At 60.0% G+C, this 19,428-nt stretch overlaps 7 protein-coding genes across 7 annotated transcripts; 6 read left to right on the forward strand and 1 right to left on the reverse strand.

The window, feature by feature from the left end:
* Positions 1-348: 348 nt before the first annotated feature.
* ACO1O0_002645 (uncharacterized protein) lies at positions 349-1,990 on the forward strand (the record flags this gene model as incomplete). Its single annotated transcript, XM_083192110.1, has 4 exons — positions 349-458; positions 515-1,227; positions 1,281-1,593; positions 1,648-1,990. 4 exons carry the CDS (start codon positions 349-351, stop codon positions 1,988-1,990), a joined length of 1,479 nt encoding a protein of 492 aa, XP_083053324.1.
* Positions 1,991-2,219: 229 nt separating this feature from the next.
* Positions 2,220-2,678, reverse strand: ACO1O0_002646 (uncharacterized protein; the record flags this gene model as incomplete). Its single annotated transcript, XM_083192111.1, has 1 exon — positions 2,220-2,678. The coding sequence occupies one exon, from the start codon at positions 2,676-2,678 to the stop codon at positions 2,220-2,222; it is 459 nt and encodes a 152-aa protein (XP_083053325.1).
* A 1,827-nt stretch (positions 2,679-4,505) lies between these two features.
* ACO1O0_002647 (uncharacterized protein) lies at positions 4,506-6,803 on the forward strand (the record flags this gene model as incomplete). Its single annotated transcript, XM_083192112.1, has 1 exon — positions 4,506-6,803. The coding sequence occupies one exon, from the start codon at positions 4,506-4,508 to the stop codon at positions 6,801-6,803; it is 2,298 nt and encodes a 765-aa protein (XP_083053326.1).
* Positions 6,804-8,238: 1,435 nt separating this feature from the next.
* Positions 8,239-9,793, forward strand: ACO1O0_002648 (FAD-binding oxidoreductase; the record flags this gene model as incomplete). The annotated part of the gene is made up of 3 exons (XM_083192113.1): positions 8,239-8,471; positions 8,562-8,769; positions 8,834-9,793. 3 exons carry the CDS (start codon positions 8,239-8,241, stop codon positions 9,791-9,793), a joined length of 1,401 nt encoding a protein of 466 aa, XP_083053327.1.
* An 891-nt stretch (positions 9,794-10,684) lies between these two features.
* Positions 10,685-12,839, forward strand: ACO1O0_002649 (thiamine pyrophosphate enzyme, N-terminal TPP binding domain-containing protein; the record flags this gene model as incomplete). The annotated part of the gene is made up of 3 exons (XM_083192114.1): positions 10,685-11,104; positions 11,160-12,507; positions 12,580-12,839. 3 exons carry the CDS (start codon positions 10,685-10,687, stop codon positions 12,837-12,839), a joined length of 2,028 nt encoding a protein of 675 aa, XP_083053328.1.
* Positions 12,840-14,216: 1,377 nt separating this feature from the next.
* ACO1O0_002650 (cyclin-domain-containing protein) lies at positions 14,217-15,176 on the forward strand (the record flags this gene model as incomplete). Its single annotated transcript, XM_083192115.1, has 1 exon — positions 14,217-15,176. The coding sequence occupies one exon, from the start codon at positions 14,217-14,219 to the stop codon at positions 15,174-15,176; it is 960 nt and encodes a 319-aa protein (XP_083053329.1).
* Positions 15,177-17,396: 2,220 nt separating this feature from the next.
* On the forward strand, positions 17,397-19,184 carry UGA1_1 (aminotransferase class-III; the record flags this gene model as incomplete). Its single annotated transcript, XM_083192116.1, has 7 exons — positions 17,397-17,536; positions 17,604-17,639; positions 17,693-18,544; positions 18,621-18,702; positions 18,763-18,854; positions 18,933-19,066; positions 19,141-19,184. The coding sequence occupies 7 exons, from the start codon at positions 17,397-17,399 to the stop codon at positions 19,182-19,184; spliced, it is 1,380 nt and encodes a 459-aa protein (XP_083053330.1).
* Between the last annotated feature and the right edge of the window lie 244 nt (positions 19,185-19,428).

Consider the following 19,428-nt stretch of genomic DNA (forward strand, 5'->3'; position numbering starts at 1 on the left):
TTACCAGTCTCGACAATAGATGGAATTGACGATCGTGGCGGGGATTATCGGCATCAACCGAGACAACGGCACAGCTCACAGGAGCACGGTGGAGATGCCGCTAAACGCAACCCCGCCTATGTGACGGGATTCCGACCTGCCCTTTTGGCTGGGCCTGTATGAGACCTAGAGTGGAATGATTGTCGGTGATCCAGGGATCCCAACGCCGTCGCCATGGCAAGGACCCGATTGCGTGGTCGTGAGGAGGCTGGCGTAGTATTTAAGGGTCCTCGTCCCTTGGGCTTTGATCTGCGCTCCAGCTCACACTTCCAACACGTCTGTTAGGCACTGTAGGAGCATCAATTCAATATGAAGACAAACGGTCTCGTCTGCGCCGGCCTGTTGGCTGCTGGCGCCTTTGCTCACAAGGGCCCGGCCTTGACGCCCGACAGGATCGAGCGCGACATTCGCCAGCGCGAGTCAGTCAATGCAATCTCCCCATGACGGCCAGAGCTCACTAACACGGCGGGAGCAGTCTCAAGAATGTCCTCACGGGCCTCCACAAGGTTGCTAGCGAAAACGGCGGCAACCGTGCATTCGGCCTGCCCGGCTACGAAGCTTCGGTGGACTTTGTCCTCGACCGCTTCAGAGGCCACCTGGGCAAGCAGTTCCACACCTATGTCCAGCCCTTCACCCACCTCTTCTCTACCACCCAGGCCATCTCCCTGACCGGCCCGGACGGCGTGGACGTCGACGTCATCACGCTGCAGTACAACAACCCGACCCCCGTCCCCGACGGCGTTACTGGCGCTCTGGTGGCCTTGCCCATTGACGATGAAGTGGGCTCTGGCTGCATCGAGAGCCAGTGGGAGGGCATCGATGCCACTGGCAAGATTGCTCTCATCAAGCGCGGCAGCTGTGCCATTTCTGACAAGCTTAAGCTGGCTAAGGACAAGGGCGCCCTCGGTGTGGTGCTGTTCAACAACGAGCCTGGCTCCAGCATCTCGTCGGCCACCCTCGGCGCCGAGAACTACGGCACCCTGGCCCCCTGCGCTGTCACTACCCTCGAGAAGGGAACTGAGTGGAAGGATCTCGTCGACGCTGGCGACTCTGTCGAGGTGAAGCTCATCGTTGATGCTATTGCCGAGGAGCGTGAGTCGTGGAACGTCATCGCCGAGACCAAGGCAGGCGACCCTAACAATGTCGTCATGCTGGGTGCTCATCTTGACTCTGTCCAGGAGGGTGCTGGTGAGTTTCGGACCGAGTGAGGCCCCCGTGAGTTCAGCTCTAATATTCTAAAGGTATCAACGATGACGGTAGCGGCACCGCTGCGTTGCTCGAGATCGCCTCCGCCCTGAAGAAGTACAAGCATATCAATAACAAGATCCGCCTGGCGTGGTGGGGTGCCGAGGAGAGCGGCCTCATCGGCTCCATCCACTACGTGTCTCAGCTGTCCGAGAAGGAGAAGGACAAGGTCCGCTTCTACTTCAACTACGACATGATCGGCTCCATTGCGCCCATCTATGCGGTCTACGGGGACACGGATGCGCACAAGACTGGCGGCCACATTCTCTTTGACTATCTCACTGAGAAGGGCTACCCGGCTGAATGGGGGTAGGTCAACTCATCTGATCACGAGGACTGACCTGGAAATGCTGACCCATATAGTTCCTTTGGCGAGGACTCTGACTACCTGGCCTTCATCGAGGCCGGCATCCCCTCATCTGGCCTCTTCACCGGCGCCGGCGCTCCCGAGGACCCTTGCTACCACACCGCCTGCGACAACATGGACAACATCTCCTGGGAGGCCCTCACCATCAACGCCAAGGCTGCCGCCCGCGCCGCCGCCGAGCTCGCCAACAGCCTCGAAGGTGTCCCGCCCCGTGACAAGACGACCGTCAACCCGTCCAGCAAACGCGGCGTTTCCCGGGACCTGACGAAGTGGAACCAGGTGGCCAGGGGCCTCGGCAAGAAGCACAGCTGCTCTGGTGACAAGAAGTCGACTGTGTAAAGCCATCAGACGAGATGATAATATGAGTGTATACATGAATGGGGTTGTGGGTAGGCGTTTGAGTAGCGAGCGAGAGTTAGCATGCGAACGATGTCGCCTGAATTAATCCTCGTGCATTTCCATTATCTCTACCCCTTCGGGTGCCTTGACTCCTTGACTCCTTTGACCAGCGCCTCGTGCCCAGTTTCTCCCATCCCTTTTAAAAAAGAAAACCAACCCCATATCTACGTCAGACGTTGTGCCTGACCTTTGGCTTCCTCGGGTTCGGTATCGGAATGGCCCTGTAGGTCGGATACCTGGGCCCCCCAGGGATCCTCACCCTCTCCCTCTCTGTCATGGTCGCCCTGACGCGCACGGGCGGCGGCCTCTCAGGCGGCGACCCGTCAATCGTAGACGACGAATCGCTGCTGGAGTGCTCGTGGCGGTGGTGATGGTGGTGGTGGTGGCGGTAGTGCGAGTAGTAGTAGTAGCGACGGCGGCGCTGGATCACGACGCAGCACAGGATGATGAGGACCAGGGCGGCGAAGCCAAAGATGGAGCCGACAATGGCGCCGATCTGGGCGCTCGTCAGACCATCGTGCACGCCGTAGATTTGCGCCATCGGGTCGATGGGGTCGTCGCTGGAGGGAGCGCTCGTGCTTGTGGCAGCGACGAGGATGTCGTCGTCCTGGCGGGGGAGAACAGGCATGGTTCTGCGACCGTGCTGATCTTTGAAGGGTAGCGTCTCAGCCTTGTGGTTTAGATATAATAAGTGATGAGACAGAGGCAGACACAGCAGATATAGAGCATGTACGTATGTATGTAGTAGTATAACGGCGCTGCAAGCTCTGCCCCCCACCGCAACCAGCAGCTCGCGAGACTTTTTACAGTTGCGCGACGACCTTCAATCTTGGTGCTTTCCCCTTCTCAGCTCGCCGCGCGTTGCCCGATGAGTCGACAAGCGGCCCTCGATATCCGGTCGCGCGCGTCATCCCCCATGCCTGCCCTGCGATGGGGTGCAGCCCGCCCTGTCTGCCTGGCTGCACGACGACGACACCCACGGACAGTGCCAGACCACTCACACGAAGCCGCCATGCGGGCCCTCCCGCCTCCCCTCCACCCAGAGCGGACGGTTGCGAGATGGCGTGTGGCAAAGGGGCGGAGAGGCTGGGCTGCATGTCGCAGGGCTAGCTAGTATAGTAGTACTCCGTACATTCGCAGAAAGCTGTGGAAGTCTGACTGGCATCAATACACGACGCCAGCCCCATGCACGGTGATGCCGGGTGGCCCAATCAGCGGGCGAGGATATGCTTGGGTGTGCTTGGTAGGCTTGTCCCTTGCCCGGATGGGGATGGAGGAATAATACGGCTGATTGCCTTGTTGGCTGCAGGGTGTAAGCGACGTGAAGCTGGCTGCAGCGTGGGACGGTTGAGGGGGGGCACATGTGACTGGATTGGGGAAGTGTAGTACGTGCTCGTTTGGGGCATGATATGCGAGCATAGGTACAATATGGGCGACAAGCCTGGTATACCGCTGAGGCTGGCACTTATCTTGCTGCAAAGAGTGACCACAGTGACTAATATAGGCGGTGTGGTGGCTACTGTTCTTCCAGATTCTGGGAGGCAGTAGGAATCTCAACGGCACTCCATAGGAGTCATGTTAGTGACATGCATGCATGCATGTGTTCACAGACAGTGCCGGGACGTCAGCATCTGGAGACGCTCTTCCAAGCCGAGACCCTGGCAGCCAAAGACCTTGGAGCGAGTGTCTTGCCCCGGTACATGTTATCTGATATATCATGATACACGTAGCATGGCTGAGACTCCGGCAGGACGTGGCCGTGGCTGTGCCGAGGGCTCGGGAGCGGACCCACAAAACCGGCTCCGAGGACACGGCATCAACTTGGCATAAAACTTGCCTCTCGCTGCCTTCTCGGCAGAGAGCAGGACGAGGTCGCGCCTAATCGGCACATATGACGTATCCTCAGCTACAGACGAGGCACTCCTATGGCTGACTGCTGACTGCAACTGACCCCGCCGGCATAATATATTTACTGATGTACCCCAGCCTCGACCTGTTTCTCCATCGGTGAGCGTCTCTGATTCGAGCGCATCCAGTTTCTCCGCAATGATCGTCCTTCCCTTCGCCTGAATCCCCCGTGCTTTCGTGAAACCAGGAATGTTCTGGAAATAGACGGCGGAGCTATTCTTCCTTCTCTCATTATTTCATTGGTACGAGTACTCGACAAAGACGAAGGGCGTCAAGCGTCGCCAGAGAGCCATGGCCCTCATTGGATCGCGAGTGCCGACACGGCAGATCTCCCCATCTATGCATCTAAAATCGCGGGGATATACTTGATAGGTTGACCTTGGCGTCGCTTTGAGATTTGCTCGAACGTCTTGCTCGGATGATGCTGCCCCGAGCTCAGTAATGGGTGAGGTGGGATGATGAGACTGATGGGCGTTATATTGCGGCTATAAACCCCGAAGATAATTGAGGGTACAATGGAATACAGAGTTTCTGCTCATTAAGCACCATGGGTTCCTATCTGGTCAAGGCTGGAGCTTTGCTCGCTCTGCTGGGCACCTCACACGGCGCGTCGGTGGAACAGATGGAAGCCGCCCTTGACGCTATCACGATCCACAAGATTGAAGACGTCCGAGGCAACATCCATCTACCTTCCACAACTCCAGATGGACTCGAGATAACTTGGTCCACCTCAGATACTGGTGTTGTCTCTAACAAGGGACTAGTCATCCGGCAGCCAGAGACCACCTTAGTCAACCTCACAGCTAGCATCTCGTCAGACGGTGTTGCCCGAGAGCGAGTCTTCAGCGCCAGCATCAAGGCTGCTGCTCAACTCGACGAGTTCGAAGGCTACGCATTCTCCTACTTTGTCGACAGCTCTCTCAACGGAGAAAAGATCTTCTTTGCTGCGAGCAATGGCAACGACGCCCTATCCTGGACCGAGCTTAACAACGGCGAGCCCGTCCTGACATCCTCTGAGGGCACTGGCGGTCTGCGAGATCCCTTCCTGATCCGCTCCCCCGAGGGCGACACCTTTTACCTCATCGCAACCGACCTCTCCATTGGTAGCGGCACCTCCTGGGACGACGCCGTCCGCCACGGCAGCCGCTTCCTCGAGATCTGGGAGTCCAACGACCTCATCAGCTGGTCCGCGCAGCGCCACATCGAGGTGGCTCCCTCCGACGCGGGCAACACCTGGGCGCCCGAGGCATACTATGACGAGGATCTCGGGGCGTACCTGGTCTTCTGGGCGTCGTCGCTGTACACTGAGGACGACCCGGACCACACGGGCGAGAGCTACCACCGCATGCTGTACGCCACGACGCGCGACTTTGTGACCTTTAGCGAGCCCGTCGTGTGGCAGGATGCGGGCATGTCGCGCATCGACTCGACGGTCCTCAGGGAGGGGGACGTGTACTACCGGTTCACCAAGGATGAGGGGGCGGGGGGCACGGGGTGCACTGATATCATCCAGGAGAGCTCGTCTACGCTGCGTGACACGCTCGACTCGTGGACTGTCATCGCCACCTGCATTGGGCGTGATGCCGGTACCCAGGCCGTCGAGGGACCGACATCCTTCAAGTCCAACCCGGGAGACGTCAACGGGGACAAGTTCTACCTGTTTGTCGACGAGTATGTCGACCGTGGGTATATCCCTCTCCAGACGGAGGACATTGCCAACCCGGACTGGCAAGTTCCCGAGTCGTACAGTCTCCCATCTAGTCCCCGTCACGGCACTGTCCTCCCCATCACCGCCGCTGAGCTGGCCGCTCTGCACGGAGGGGAGCAGCAGCAAACTGCCCCAGCGCGCCGTGATATCCAAGGAAGACAGACCGAGGGCGTTCTCCCCGGCTACTTTGCCGACCCCAACATTGTCACATTCGAGGGCGACTGCAACTACTACATCTACGCCACCAGCGACGGCTACGACAACTGGGGCGGCAACGAGTTCTACGTCTGGCAGTCTCCCGACCTGGCCACCTGGACTCGCTCCGAGGAGCCGCTCCTCGTCCTCGACGGCGAGAACGGCAACGTCCCCTGGGCGACGGGCAACGCCTGGGCCCCGACCATTGCCCAGCGCGACGGCAAGTACTACTTCTACTTCAGCGGGCACAACCCGGAGTACGACGCCAAGACCATGGGCGTCGCCGTGGCCGACTCGCCCACGGGGCCCTTCACGGCGCATCCGCAGCCCATCGTCACGGGCACCGAGTCCGTCGCCACGAGCGGCTCGGCCATCGACCCCTACGTGCTCCACGACGACGGGGAGCCAGGGGCGTACTACCTGTACTGGGGCAACGGCACGCCCGTCTACGCGCGGCTCAACGACGACATGGTCAGCGTGGACTGGCGCACGGCGGGCGAGCAGCACGGCCTGACGGGCTACCGCGAGGCGTCGTTTGTGAACCACCGCGGGGGCGTGTACCACATGACGTACTCGATCGACGACACGCGCAGCGAGGACTACCGCGTCGGGTACGCGACGGCGGCGAGCCCCGACGGGCCGTGGACGTACCGCGGGGTGATACTGGAGAAGAGGGTCGAGGAAGGCCTGCTGGGGACGGGCCACAGCTCGATTGTGAATGTGCCGGGGACGGATGAGTGGTACATTGCGTATCATCGGTTTGGGGTCCCGGATGGGGATGGGACGCACCGGGAGGTGACGATTGACAGGGTGACGTTTGATGGGGAGACGGGGTTGATGGATGAGGTGACGCCAACGCTGGGAGGCGTTGAGCCGCGTGTGATTCCGGGTTGTGAGGATAGGCGTGAGAAGAGGGGTCTCCTTAGGTCCTGGAGATCATGAGTATGGGGGTAGTAGTGGAAAATATTGATCATTGTAATACTTGAGGTGAACTACGGCGCAAGTGCCACGTACTTCTCGGCCTCGTACTCTCGTACGAGTACTAGTATCAACTCGAATGAGGCTCTGCAAATCGTGTCTTACTGCGTGGCAGCGACAATCAGTCATTGTCTTAGTTCGCAAGTCGATGCTCCGTAACATGAGTCAATTGGCGATCAGGGTCCTTGGGGTTTAGAGCTCCTCCAGTTCTTAGTCTGCGCTTTCACCCCAATTTAAAGCAAGACAGCCCAAGATGATGACCGATCAACATCGCGCGGGACTGGACCGATTGTCTTAAGCGGCCCTCCCGTGACATGGAGGCATTACCGGCTGCAGCTATCCGTGTTTGCCCTACTCTCTTACGAGACCGGGACGAGTCGTTGCCGTCTGGTCCCGCAGTCAAGCGCCCGTGTTATTAGGTAACAGACGTTATTTGGTTGAGAGTCGTGGGAGATGATGATGCCCATCCACTCGGTCTGGCGCTCTGCCCGAGCGGGCTAGACCTAGTCCGAAAGTGCGGAGTACAGCGAGGACAATCCCGTCTTCCCGAGTTACGTTGCAGAACTTGCCGGTCTAATATGCCCTGGCCGACACCAACAGCAAAGGACCCCGGGATGTTGGTCAGCGTGTGCCTTTGTCTGCCCCAGAATCCCAATCCTGGCCACCCTTCTGTTGCCCCCCCCCTTTCAAGTCCAACCCCACACGACCGACAGAATTATAGATGAGGTGTGTATATGTGCATACTATGTGCATACAGAAACATGCCATGATCGCGAGAGTAAACAAGTTTTGATGGGCTTTACCCCCGATGTCTCCGTCGTGGTGATTCGTCGCTGCTGAAACGAGGGACCCTTCGATCCTTGTGATCCTTGCTCTCGCATTTCCACTAACAGACAGTACACCTCAGATCAAGAACCAACGCCTGTCACGCAGGATTAATGCGGGTCTCCCGGCCGTTATTTCGGGCTCGACAGCGCCAACCCCAGACCTCCAGGGGTCGCTGAAGCCAAAATAGGCCTAGCGTCTGCCGTCAGGGGAAGGTACTGCTTGTTTGGATGCTCTCCCATCCATGGCTTTGACCACACAATGACCCCAGGCCTGCCACTCCGCACTCTGCGCAAGGAACCCCTTGTTACCTCTCTCCCTCTCCCTCTCTCTCTGGCTGTCGGCCGCTGTCAACCAGGAGCGCGAGGAGGAGATGCCGAAGGATTGACCACATGCCAGTGGGCAGATGCCAAGGTCGAATGCCCGGATGCATTGATCCTGCCCGTCGAAACACATATTAACTCACATACATCGTAATAATACTCGTAGTACAATGCTTCTGACCTCTCCCTGTGACTCTCCCCTTGCTTCTCTCCTCTACTCCTCCTAATACGGCCCCCCAAATACTCAAGCCATGTCTCTCGCCGCCTGCCTCAAGGCCGTGTGCGACGGCCGCATCGGCTGCGTCGCCTTCCCCTCGACGCCTCTCTACAACGCCCTCTGGGTGAAGCCCTACAACCTCGACATCCCCGTCGTCCCCGCCGCCGTCATCCGCCCCAACAACGCCCAGCAGGTCTCCGGGGCTGTCAAGTGCGCCACCGCGAACGGCGTCCACGTCCAGGCCAAGTCGGGCGGGCACTCGTACTCGTAGGTGCTCCCCCCTTCATGTTGTGATTGAACAAAAAAAATCCGAGGAAGGGGATGGGAAATGCTGAAAAGAGTGGCGGGGGCTGTTAGCAACTTTGGAACGGGCGGTGAGGATGGCGCCCTCATGATTGATCTCGTCAACCTCAAGCAGTTTTCCATGGATGAGGATACCTGGGAGGCGTCGTTCGGCTCTGGATATCGCCTCGGCGATCTGGATGACCAGCTGCATGAGCACGGTGGGCGTGCCATTGCCCACGGGACCTGCCCCAGTGTAGGCGTCGGCGGCCACGCCACTATTGTGAGTATATATCAACGCGGGTAGACATGTGCACAGCAGAACCAAGCTAACGTCCATATCCCAGGGTGGCCTTGGGCCCATGTCGAGAATGTGGGGAAGCGCCCTGGACCACGTCGAGGAGGTCGAGGTCGTCACGGCCGACGGCGAGATTCGACGCGCCAGCTACACCGAGAACGAGGACCTCTTCTACGGCATCAAGGGCGCGGGCGCCAGCTTCGGCATCGTCACCGAGTTCAAGGTCCACACGCACCCGGAGCCCGGCGACGTGGTCGAGTACACGTACAGCATCAGCTTCGGCTCGCAAAAGGACATGGCCGACGTCTACCGCCAGTGGCAGGCGCTCGTCGGCGACCCGGACCTGGACAGGCGCTTCTCGTCCATGCTGATTGCCGAGCCGCTTGGCGCGCTGGTCACGGGCACGTTCTACGGCACCGAGGAGGAGTACAAGGCGACGGGCATCCCCGACAGGATCCCCGGTGGCGGCCTCGTCGACATCAAGCTGCTGGGATGGCTTGGCTCCCTGACGCACCAGGCCGAGGTCGCCGGTATGCATCTCGCCGAGCTGTCGACCCCGTTCGCCAGCCGATCGCTCGCCTTTGGCGAGGACGATCTGCTCGACGACGAGGCGATCGACAAGCTCTTCAAGTACATCGACTCGGCCGACAAGGGCACCCTCATCTGGACCATCATCTGGAACTCGGAGGGCGGGGCCATGGCCGACTTCCCCGAGGGCAACTCGTACCCGCACCGCGACAAGCTCATGATGTACCAGTCGTACGTCATCGGGCTCGGGGGCATCAGCGACAAGACGCGCGGCTTCGTCGAGGGCGTCCAGGAGCTCGTCCGGGAGGGCGCGCCCATGGCCAACACGACGTACGCGGGATACCTGGATCCGACGCTGGACCGCGACGCTGCCAACCACTTCTACTGGGGGGATAACGTGGCGCGCCTGAGGGAGATCAAGGCCAAGTGGGATCCGGATAGCGTGTTCCGCAACCCGCAGAGCATCGACCCGGCCGAGTAGTGGGATAGCGCGCCGGGAGGGAGCTATGTGCCGTTAGGTTGGGAGGGGTGTCGAACTGGCGATGGCGGTGGGCGCGTATATAGGAGACTATGTCTAGCTGAATATAATGTTGGTGTGCTGGATAGTAGTCAAATATCAGCTGAATATCAAGGTAGTAAATATCGGACGGAGCCGGGGCTGATGACGAACCTGCATGTTCTTCGCGATGCTTTGATGATGGCTCCTGGTGGATGTCACCGGTCGCGTCAGGAATGCGTTGGCGGGACGATCAAGAGACGATGGCAAAGTACGGGGATGCATAAGACAAACAGAACAGACAGCTTCTGACATCTGACGGTGGCCGTGCCTGATTGGGCAATTGTGCCATCTCTGGACCCAAGCTGGGTCTGATCTGACAGCGGCTTATCGCGGGCGGCCAGACTCGGCATTGCCAGCAGTGCAGCAGGCGCCTCGTGACGGCTTCACCACCCTACGCTGCACAACGGTACGCCCTAGGGTACGCCCACGACCGCCTTACTTAACTCTTGACACGACACGAGGGGCAGGCCAATCCTTGACCAGATAGTTATCCGTCCGCAGAACAAGCAGACCTGCACTTTTCCTCCTTTCCTTCATCCTTCGCCCTCGATCCGCCGTGACCAGAACCCCCCCTCTGTCGACGTCATCTTCCCCAACGTCGCCTGGTCGATTTACCCCGGATTTCACCTCCATCTCACCCCGCGCTGCCCCTCACCAACAGATAGGTGGGTTCCCCAATTGGAATACGATGATATTACTTGCTGCTGCCGGTTCTTGTCGTTGATTTCCCAAGTCGCTTATACTGACACTCTGTCTAGGCAAAGTCGGTCGGTCACCATATTCAACCACCATCGTATAGGCACAGCCGCCATCATGGCTCTCACCCGTCTCCGCAGCACCGGGCTCGCGGCCACCGTCTGGAAGCGCCAGGCCATGGCTGCTGCCGCCGGCCTCGGGGCGCCCATGTCCATGTCCACGACCTCCACAGCCGCATCCCAGACACAGACAGCAGGCTCAGCGCATCATCGTGGGGCCGCCGCAGCGCCCTCCACGGCCCTGGGCCCTCGCCGCCAGGTCTCCCTCGACGTCCACAGGAGGCACGCCTCGACCCAGGCCGCCGTCCCCGACACGTACACTGCCTCGTACGCCTTCTTCGAGGCTCTCTGGGAGGCCGGCATCACCCATTGCTTTGTCAACCTGGGCTCCGACCACCCCAGCATCATCGAGGCCATGGTCAAGGGCCAGCGCGAGGCCAAGGGCAAGTTCCCGCGCATCATCACGTGTCCTAACGAGGTATCACCACACCAGACAATCACCGCAAGGCGCAGCAGATGGCTAACGGGAACAGATGGTCGCCATGTCCATGGCTGACGGCTACGCTCGTCTTACCGGAAAGCCCCAATGCGTCCTCATCCACGTCGACGTCGGCACGCAGGGCCTGGGCGCTGCCGTGCACAACGCTGCCACGGGGCGCGCCCCCGTCTTCGTCTTTGCCGGCTTGTCGGCCTTCACCATCGAGGGCGAGCTGCGCGGCTCGCGCACCGAGTTCAGCCACTGGGTCCAGGACGTGCCCGACCAGAAGGCCATCGTGGCCCAGTACTGCCGGTACGCCGCCGAGATCAAGACGGGCGTCAACATCAAGCAGATGGTCAACCGCGCCCTGCAGCACGCCACCAGCCACCCCCAGGGCCCCGTCTACCTGTGCAGCGCCCGCGAGGTCATGGAGTCCGACATCAAGCCGTACTCGCTCAAGCAGGAGCACTGGCACCCCGTCGAGCTGGGCAGCCTCCCCACGGGCGCCGTGTCCGCCATCGCAGACGCCCTCGCCGGCGCGGAGAGGCCCCTCATCGTGACGGGCTACTCCGGGCGCAACCACCGCGTGCCCCAGGCGCTCGTCGACCTCGCCGACACGGTCAGGGGCCTGCGCGTCCTCGACGTGGGCGGCAGCGACATGTGCTTCCCGGCCGACCACCCGGCGTGGCTGGGGCTGCGCTTCGGCGAGCACGACGCCATCCGCGAGGCCGACGCCATTGTCGTGCTGGACTGCGACGTGCCCTGGGTGACGTCGCGGTGCCGGCCGCGCGCCGACGCGCGCATCTTCCACATCGACGTCGACCCCCTCAAGGAGCTCATGCCCGTGCACTACTTCCAGGCCGACGCGCGGTACAAGGCCGACGGGCTGACGGCCGTGGAGCAGGTGACGGCGGAGCTCAAGACGCGGTCCACGCCCGCGGCGCAGAAGCTCGCGGCGCGCGAGGAGGAGCAGTCCCGGGCGGAGGCGTCGCGGCGGGCGGCGCACGGGCTGCACCTCGAGGCCATCGCACAGGCGGCAGCGCCCCGAGAGGACGGCACCTTCGGGACGGGCCAGCTGTGCCGGACGCTGCGGTCGGTGTGCCCGGAGGACACGATCTGGGCGGTGGAGGCGGTGACCAACACGGGGTTCGTGCACGACAACCTGCAGGTGACGGAGCCCGGGTCGTGGCTCAACTGCGGCGGCGGCGGGCTGGGGTGGTCCGGGGGCGCGGCCATGGGGATCAAGCTGGCGACGGATGCCGAGGCCGGGGGTAAGGGCAAGGGCAAGTTTGTGGTGCAGGTCGTGGGCGACGGCACGTATCTGTTTTCGGTGCCCGGGAGCGTGTACTGGATTGCGAAGCGGTACAACATTCCGGTGCTGACGATTGTGCTCAACAACAAGGGTAGGTGGTCACAGGACGAGTGCTGTCATGCTGCTGTCACTAGGTTCAATTCGCTGACTTTTGCGTGTGTAGGATGGCATGCCCCCCGGCGGTCGCTGCTGCTGGTGCACCCCGAGGGCCTGGGATCGCGGTCTAGCAACGAGGAGATCAACATCTCGTTCGACCCGGTGCCCGACTATGGCGGCATCGCGGCGGCGGCGGGGACGGGATGGGTTCATGCGCTCAAGGCGGAGCGGGCCGAGGACCTCGAAGCGGTGCTGCGCGATGCCGTGGCCAAGGTGCAGGCTGGGCAGACGACGGTGGTGGACTGCAAGGTGGCGCCGGATTGCTGATACATCAGGTCAAGATAGATGCTTACAGCAGCAATGAGATGATAATACGGGATACTCCTATGTACGTACGAGCAACAACTTCAACGTCGTGCCAAGACCTGCCATGGACACGTACGAGGACGAATTGTAGGAATAGGCCTGGCATCTCGGGTCCTGATCGGTCGGCCCATCAGCTGAGACCTGAGCCCCTGCCACGGTCTAGACCCTGAGATGGACTCGCATGGACTCAGATGGACACAGATGGACTGTGGACACACGGCTCGCCCTGTGGAGCCCTGGATCCTCGGCACTCTGGCCGGTGTTACCGCACAGGGCAAGTCGCTCGGAAGCGGCGTGGACACGCTTCCGTAGGCTGGGAGGGCTCTCCATGCACATAGTACGGAGCAGGAGGGGACGGCTGTCTGTAGATGTGATAGGCGGCACCATCTGAACAGCTCTTCACGCTGTCACCATGCACATGGCATATACTACCCGTACTCCGTATATACAGTATAGCAACGTCCTCTGCTGCCTTGGACCTCCAGACCAGACCGAGACACAGACGGCCCGGCATTCGGAATGAAACCGGGGCGCCAAAAAGGACTGCAAAACCCAGTCTGTCTCCGATATTGGGATCGGCACGGCCAAATCCCCATCCAGCGCCCGGCTCGATTCTAGGCTCGAGTTAAAAGACAGAGGCCAGCCCAACTTGTCGAGAGTACAGGCTTGCCCACAGGCTTGCCCACAGGCTGCCCAGCCCACAAGCAAGCACCAGAAAAGAAGCTTTCTGCAGGCCGGAAATAGCTCTGGGGCCAGAGGAGACGCCGGTCCCGAATCCCCCCAATCCCGAGGCCAAGTTTGCCAACCCTGGCGCTAGAATTACTCGCCGACACGTGCTCCGCAGAGGCAAAGATTTGCTCCAATTCCCTTGCATTCCTTGGGGTCCCGCCGTCGAGGTTGATGAAAAAAAAGAAGAATGGTCGTCTCGCTCGTTGCTGTGCTGTCCGTATCGCGTCGTCTCGAGCACCTCTCGAGCAACCCACGGCACTGGACGGTTCGCCAACGGTCCTTGGAGTAATATACACGAGGCTGAGCAGCCCATATCGAACCATCGACGTCCCATCTCTTCAACATTGTCCCGCCGACCCCGCATGTAGTGACCATCTTTATCACACCCATCATCACACGTCCCGTCTCCAATATTTCGGCTGGCCTCGCCCGCATCTCCGCTGCGCTGCCTCGACCAACACCACGGGAACGCCGAGCGGCTAGACAAAGTGCCTGGGACAATGATAGGGACCGAGGCCGCTCAGATCTCATCTACCCGACGTCCCCGAGCACATCCCGGCTTTCCCTTCTTCTGCCCGTCGTCGACAACACTCTTGCGGTGAGCAGACCATGGCCGACATAATATCAACGGCGACGGCAACGGCCACGACGACACAGACTCAGCTGCCACCACCTACCATCCAACTCAAGCAGTCCTCCGCCGACTCCCTGCCGCCGTCGGACCATGATGGTGGCCTCGACCTCTCCCGCCTGCCCGCGGCTGAGGCTCTGCGCCTCCTGAGCGCCAACCTCGAGACCCTCGTCCGAGTCACCGGCGACGTGCCCCCGACGCCTCCCCCGCGTACGCCGACCGATCCCCAGATGACCGGCCTGCAGGCCGAGAAGGACATGATGGCGCGCTCAAGCCCCGCGCGGACGCCGCCCTCCCGGCGCAGAGACTCCGAATCCACCACCTACACCTCCCAGCACCACCACGCCATCGACGGCGTGCACCTCAAAACACCATCCTCCTCCTCCTCTGCCTCCTCCGCCTCCTCCGGCCCCAGCCCCGACAGCAGCTACCCCTACCCCTACCCGGTCCTCACGGCCTCCGACGCCGCCACGTCGACGCAGCACGGCGCCATCACGCGCCGCTTCTACAGCAAGCTCGAGCCCCCCATCAGCATCACCGGCTACCTCGCGCGGCTGCACCAGTTCTGCCCGGCCAGCGCGGCCGTGTACATGGCGGCGTCGCTGTACATCCACCGGCTGGCCGTCGAGGAGCGCGCCATCCCCGTGACGCGCCGCAACGCGCACCGGCTGGTGCTGGCGGGCGTGCGCGTCGCGGCCAAGGCGCTCGAGGACCTGGCGTACCCGCACGCCAAGGTGGCGCGCGTGGGTGGCGTGAGCGAGGCGGAGCTGGCGCGGCTGGAGATTAGCTTCTGCTTCCTGGCCGGGTTCGAGCTCGTCGTGAGGGAGGAGAAGCTGAGGGCGCACTGGGAGGCGCTGAGGGAGGTGGATGTTGGGCCGGTGGTGAGGCTGGGGAGGGCGCCGAGGGGGAGGCAGGGGAGCGGTGGTGAACGAACGTGAATAGACGATGAGGGGGATATAGTATCGTGGTGGTGTATATGCCTTGCGTGTAGTAGATATGGATTCTCGGGATGGGTAGAAGGCGGCGTACATGGGTGGGATTGCTTTGGATAACATACTTCTTTGATACCCCTTTTTGGTGTTGGTTTTAGGTAGAGGAATTCGGATACACGAGGATTCAATGCTGCAAGAGTGCTAGACGCATTAGGATCGTCACTAGCGATTGTCTTTTCGAAAAGTGTCGAGTGATAATTCGTCTGAGAGATGGCTCGTAGTTGGTGGTGATTTTGTTTTAGCACATGATAGATAGGGAGAGGTTGCGACTTGGTTGTGGGCAGACGAGGAATACTCACCAACGACGACGAGACGAGACACGAGCTTTCCCCATGTCTCACAAATAACCATTGATGCGCTGAGTGGCTTTGGGATCATTGAAAGGCGGGAAACGGCTTGGGTGTTCTCTCATTACCAAGTGCCCTCTATTGTGCTCTCATATGGTCAGTCCCCAGACCCGTCTCTTAGCAACCGTCGTGATTGTACCCCCAATGCTGTCCGATAACTCTTCTTCCAAGTTTCTGCTGCATATGCACACTCACGTCCCAGTGATGGTGTTGATGTCTCTGTGTAGTCACAAAAGTCACGCCCCGGCATGGTACCAAGATTAGACCCATGTATGCGTGCATGTCACGATACCCTCCTTGGTGACCATGACTGGTACCGGCGAGGAGAGGCTTGTCTTAGATGATGGGCCTATCACATATGCTCTTTCCACCGAAAATGACAATCTTGCAACTATGACATGGTAGAAAGAGTATGGACTTTGTTACTTATACACCCTGTGGCTCGTGATGTCTTTTTATAACTTTCATATCAACCCTGTGGGGGGGATCTTGAGACAGCAGGTGGTGTGGTGGGGGAGTGAGGACGATTTGGGGTGAGCGTGCAGGAATGGTGGTGTGCAGACTGTGGCTGGAGCGGAAGCTGGCGCTTCATGGAGTTTTCTACAATGCGATGTCTTTTCGCGGATGATAATATAGGACAAACAGTTGAATTCGGTCCACGACATGGTGTTCCATATCGATTTCCCCAACGAATACTCACGAGACTTCGAAGTCATTGCCAGAAACCTGAGACCCAGCCCAGACATCTTGCATCGGTCGATCTCTCCGAGATTTCCTTGAGAATAGTAATAGTTTCCAGGGCTAAGCACGGCCATTGGTAAGGTAGATGCGCTCTCATCGGGAGCAGCGCTCTGGATGAGGGGCCGGCGATCAACAGCCGGGTGGGGCCGGATGTCTGCCCGGATGTCTGCCAAACACCGGCCCGGTCCTTCAGCATGCACATGGTGCCGAGCGCCGAGCAATGGAAATTCTACAGTATTCTATATAATATTCCAGGAGCATCACGGGATCGAAATCCCCCACGTGGAATGGAACGCCTTCGTCCCGGGTGGCATATCGGCCAGGGCGGGAATGCGAACACATCAATAGTTGGCGATCGGGCGGCGACACAGCGCTCCCCCATGCCGAACGGTACGTATCTCCAAAACCTTGCACATAGGGAAGTGATCAATGTGGGCAGATTGAAAGCAGGCCCCGCCAATCTAAAACAGCTTGGCCGGCTGAGTCGTGGATTTCGGCGTCCTGGCCGTTAATAGCCGGTGGGACCAACGCCTGAAGGTGTGTTTTGAGACATGGCTGGACGGGGCCTGCAGGAGTCACGAGATGGAATGTTGATGAAGATTGGGCTTCATGTACGTACTCGTACGGGTATACATTGTAGGTACGGAGTATGAATAATGGACCGGATGGATCCGTCAGGGCCCCCGTTAGGTAATTTCTAGGACAGGGGCGGGGTGCACAACATGGCTCTCGGATTTACTTGCCTGAAGAGCAATGACTGTAATACTGGGCAGCGAGCCGGCAGCGAGGATACGGCATCGATTTAGGTAAGACTGCGAAAGCCGAAGCCGGGCCCGAGACGCAGCTTCAGGCTCCGTTGGGCTTGTGGAGAACTGGAGAGTCTACTGGATAATAGTCCACAGTAACACAGTCCACCACACCATCAGCGATGATCTCATGCATACAAATAGTATAGTCCAGCACCCGGCTCAGAGCTAATAAAGGCCCTGCGTCCCGCACATGGAAACCCCAAACCCTCCTCTCTCTGCTCCCAATTAACCTCTGCGACTCCTCCTCCTCCTCCCCAGCCGCGCCCATCATGTCCTCCGTCCTCCAGCACTCGGTCACCACCGAGGTGCCCGGCCCCAAGTCCCAGGCTGCGCTCAAGGACCTCAACACCGTCTTTGACTCGCGCGCCGCCCATTTCGTCGTCGACTACGAGAAGAGCGAGGGCAACTAGTGAGCAGAACTTGTTTTCTTTTTCGTGTTGCAGGCTGGTGGTGGTTTGGTAGTTAACATGGGATAGCATCGTCGATGTCGACGGCAACCGCTTCCTCGATGTGTAAGTCTACTACTCGATGGATGGCCAGCAAGCATAGATCCTGACCAGACCAGCTACTCGCAGATCGCGTCCATCCCCGTCGGGTACAACAATGCCGCCCTCATCGAGACGGCCAAGTCGCCCGAGATGATCTCGGCGCTCGTCAACCGCCCTGCCATTGGCAACTTCCCCTCTCACTTCTGGTACGAGGCCCTCAAGGACGGGCTCCTGCGCGTGGCGCCCAAGGGCCTGGACAACATCTTCACGGCGCAGTCGGGCTCCGAGGCCAACGAGCTGGCCTTCAAGGCGGCCTTTATGCTGCACCGCCGTCGCCAGCGTGGCGAGGGCGTGGACTGGACCTCGGAGGAGACGACGTCGTGCCTGGCCAACGCCAAGCCCGGGTCCCCCGACCTGGCCGTCCTCAGCTTCGCCGACTCCTTCCACGGCCGCGGCTTCGGCTCCCTGTCGACCACGCGCTCCAAGGCCGTCCACAAGCTCGACATCCCCTCCTTCGACTGGCCCCAGGCGCCCTTCCCCAAGCTGCGCTACCCGCTGGCCCAGCACGCCGACGCCAACGCCGCCGAGGAGGCGCGCTGCCTCGCCGAGGTCGAGCGCCTCATCACCTCCTGGCGCTTCCCCGTGGCCGCCCTCATCGTCGAGCCCATCCAGAGCGAGGGCGGCGACAACCACGCCAGCCCGGCCTTCTTCCAGGGCCTGCGCGACGTGACGCGCAAGCACGGCGTCGTCATGATCGCCGACGAGGTGCAGACGGGCTTCGGCGCCACGGGCAGGTTCTGGGGCCACGAGCACTGGAACCTGTCGTCGCCGCCGGACATTGTCACCTTCTCCAAGAAGGCCCAGACGGCGGGCTACTTCTTTGGCGATCGCATGCTGGTGCCGGATAAGGCGTACCGCCAGTTCAACACGTAGGTCCAATGCCAGGGGACGGTGTTGTTGGTGACAGTGTGCATGCAAGATTTGGTGCTGACGCCGTGTGTGTAGGTGGATTGGTGACCCTGCCCGTGTGCTCATGAGCAAGGCCGTCATTGGCGAGATCCTCAAGCACAACCTTGTCGAGCAATGCGTATGTTGACCGCCCGAGGAGTGATCTCGACTACCGCCTATATAACTAACTGTGCATCAGGCGCGTGTCGGAGACGCTCTGTACGCGGAGCTCGAGAAGCTGGCGACCAAGTACCCGGAGCACATCAAGAACCTGCGAGGCAAGGGGAAGGGGTGAGTGCATTCGAAACAGACAGAAAAAAACCATTACAGGTCATCAAGTTGTAATAAAGCTAATCTGGGTGCCTGCAGAACATACATTGCCTTTGACACCCAAGACGCGGCCGGCCTGGTCAAGAGCATGAAGAAGCTGGGCGTCAACATTGGCACCTGCGGCGTGCAGACGGTGCGACTCCGCCCGATGCTCATCTTTGAGGAGGCGCACAGTGAGTTTCCACCCTCCTCCCCATTCTAATTACGTGGTAGAGACAAGTGACAGCTGTGCTAACCTATGATGCAGTCCCGGCGTTGGTTGGTGCCCTGGACAAGGTCCTCTCGAGCTGAGGAAGACGGGAATATTGAAGACTAAATGACAGCATGATTACTTGACGCATAAAATATAATTATTACATCTGACCAATGTTTTTGTGTCCAAGTGGCCTGGAGTGATGCAGCCGTAGACTGGCAGGTTGCCGGTCATCTTGCCGGTCCGGGGCTCCGACGGGGGGTGGCCGGGATCCGGATTATGCCAGGACCCACATCGTACGGCGTAGTACGGAGTAACCTGTCAAGTAGATGGCGGTACGTA

This window comes from Amphichorda felina, assembly GCF_050947745.1.
Source record: "Amphichorda felina strain 45539 chromosome Unknown scaffold_2, whole genome shotgun sequence".
Lineage (NCBI taxonomy): Eukaryota > Fungi > Ascomycota > Sordariomycetes > Hypocreales > Bionectriaceae > Amphichorda > Amphichorda felina.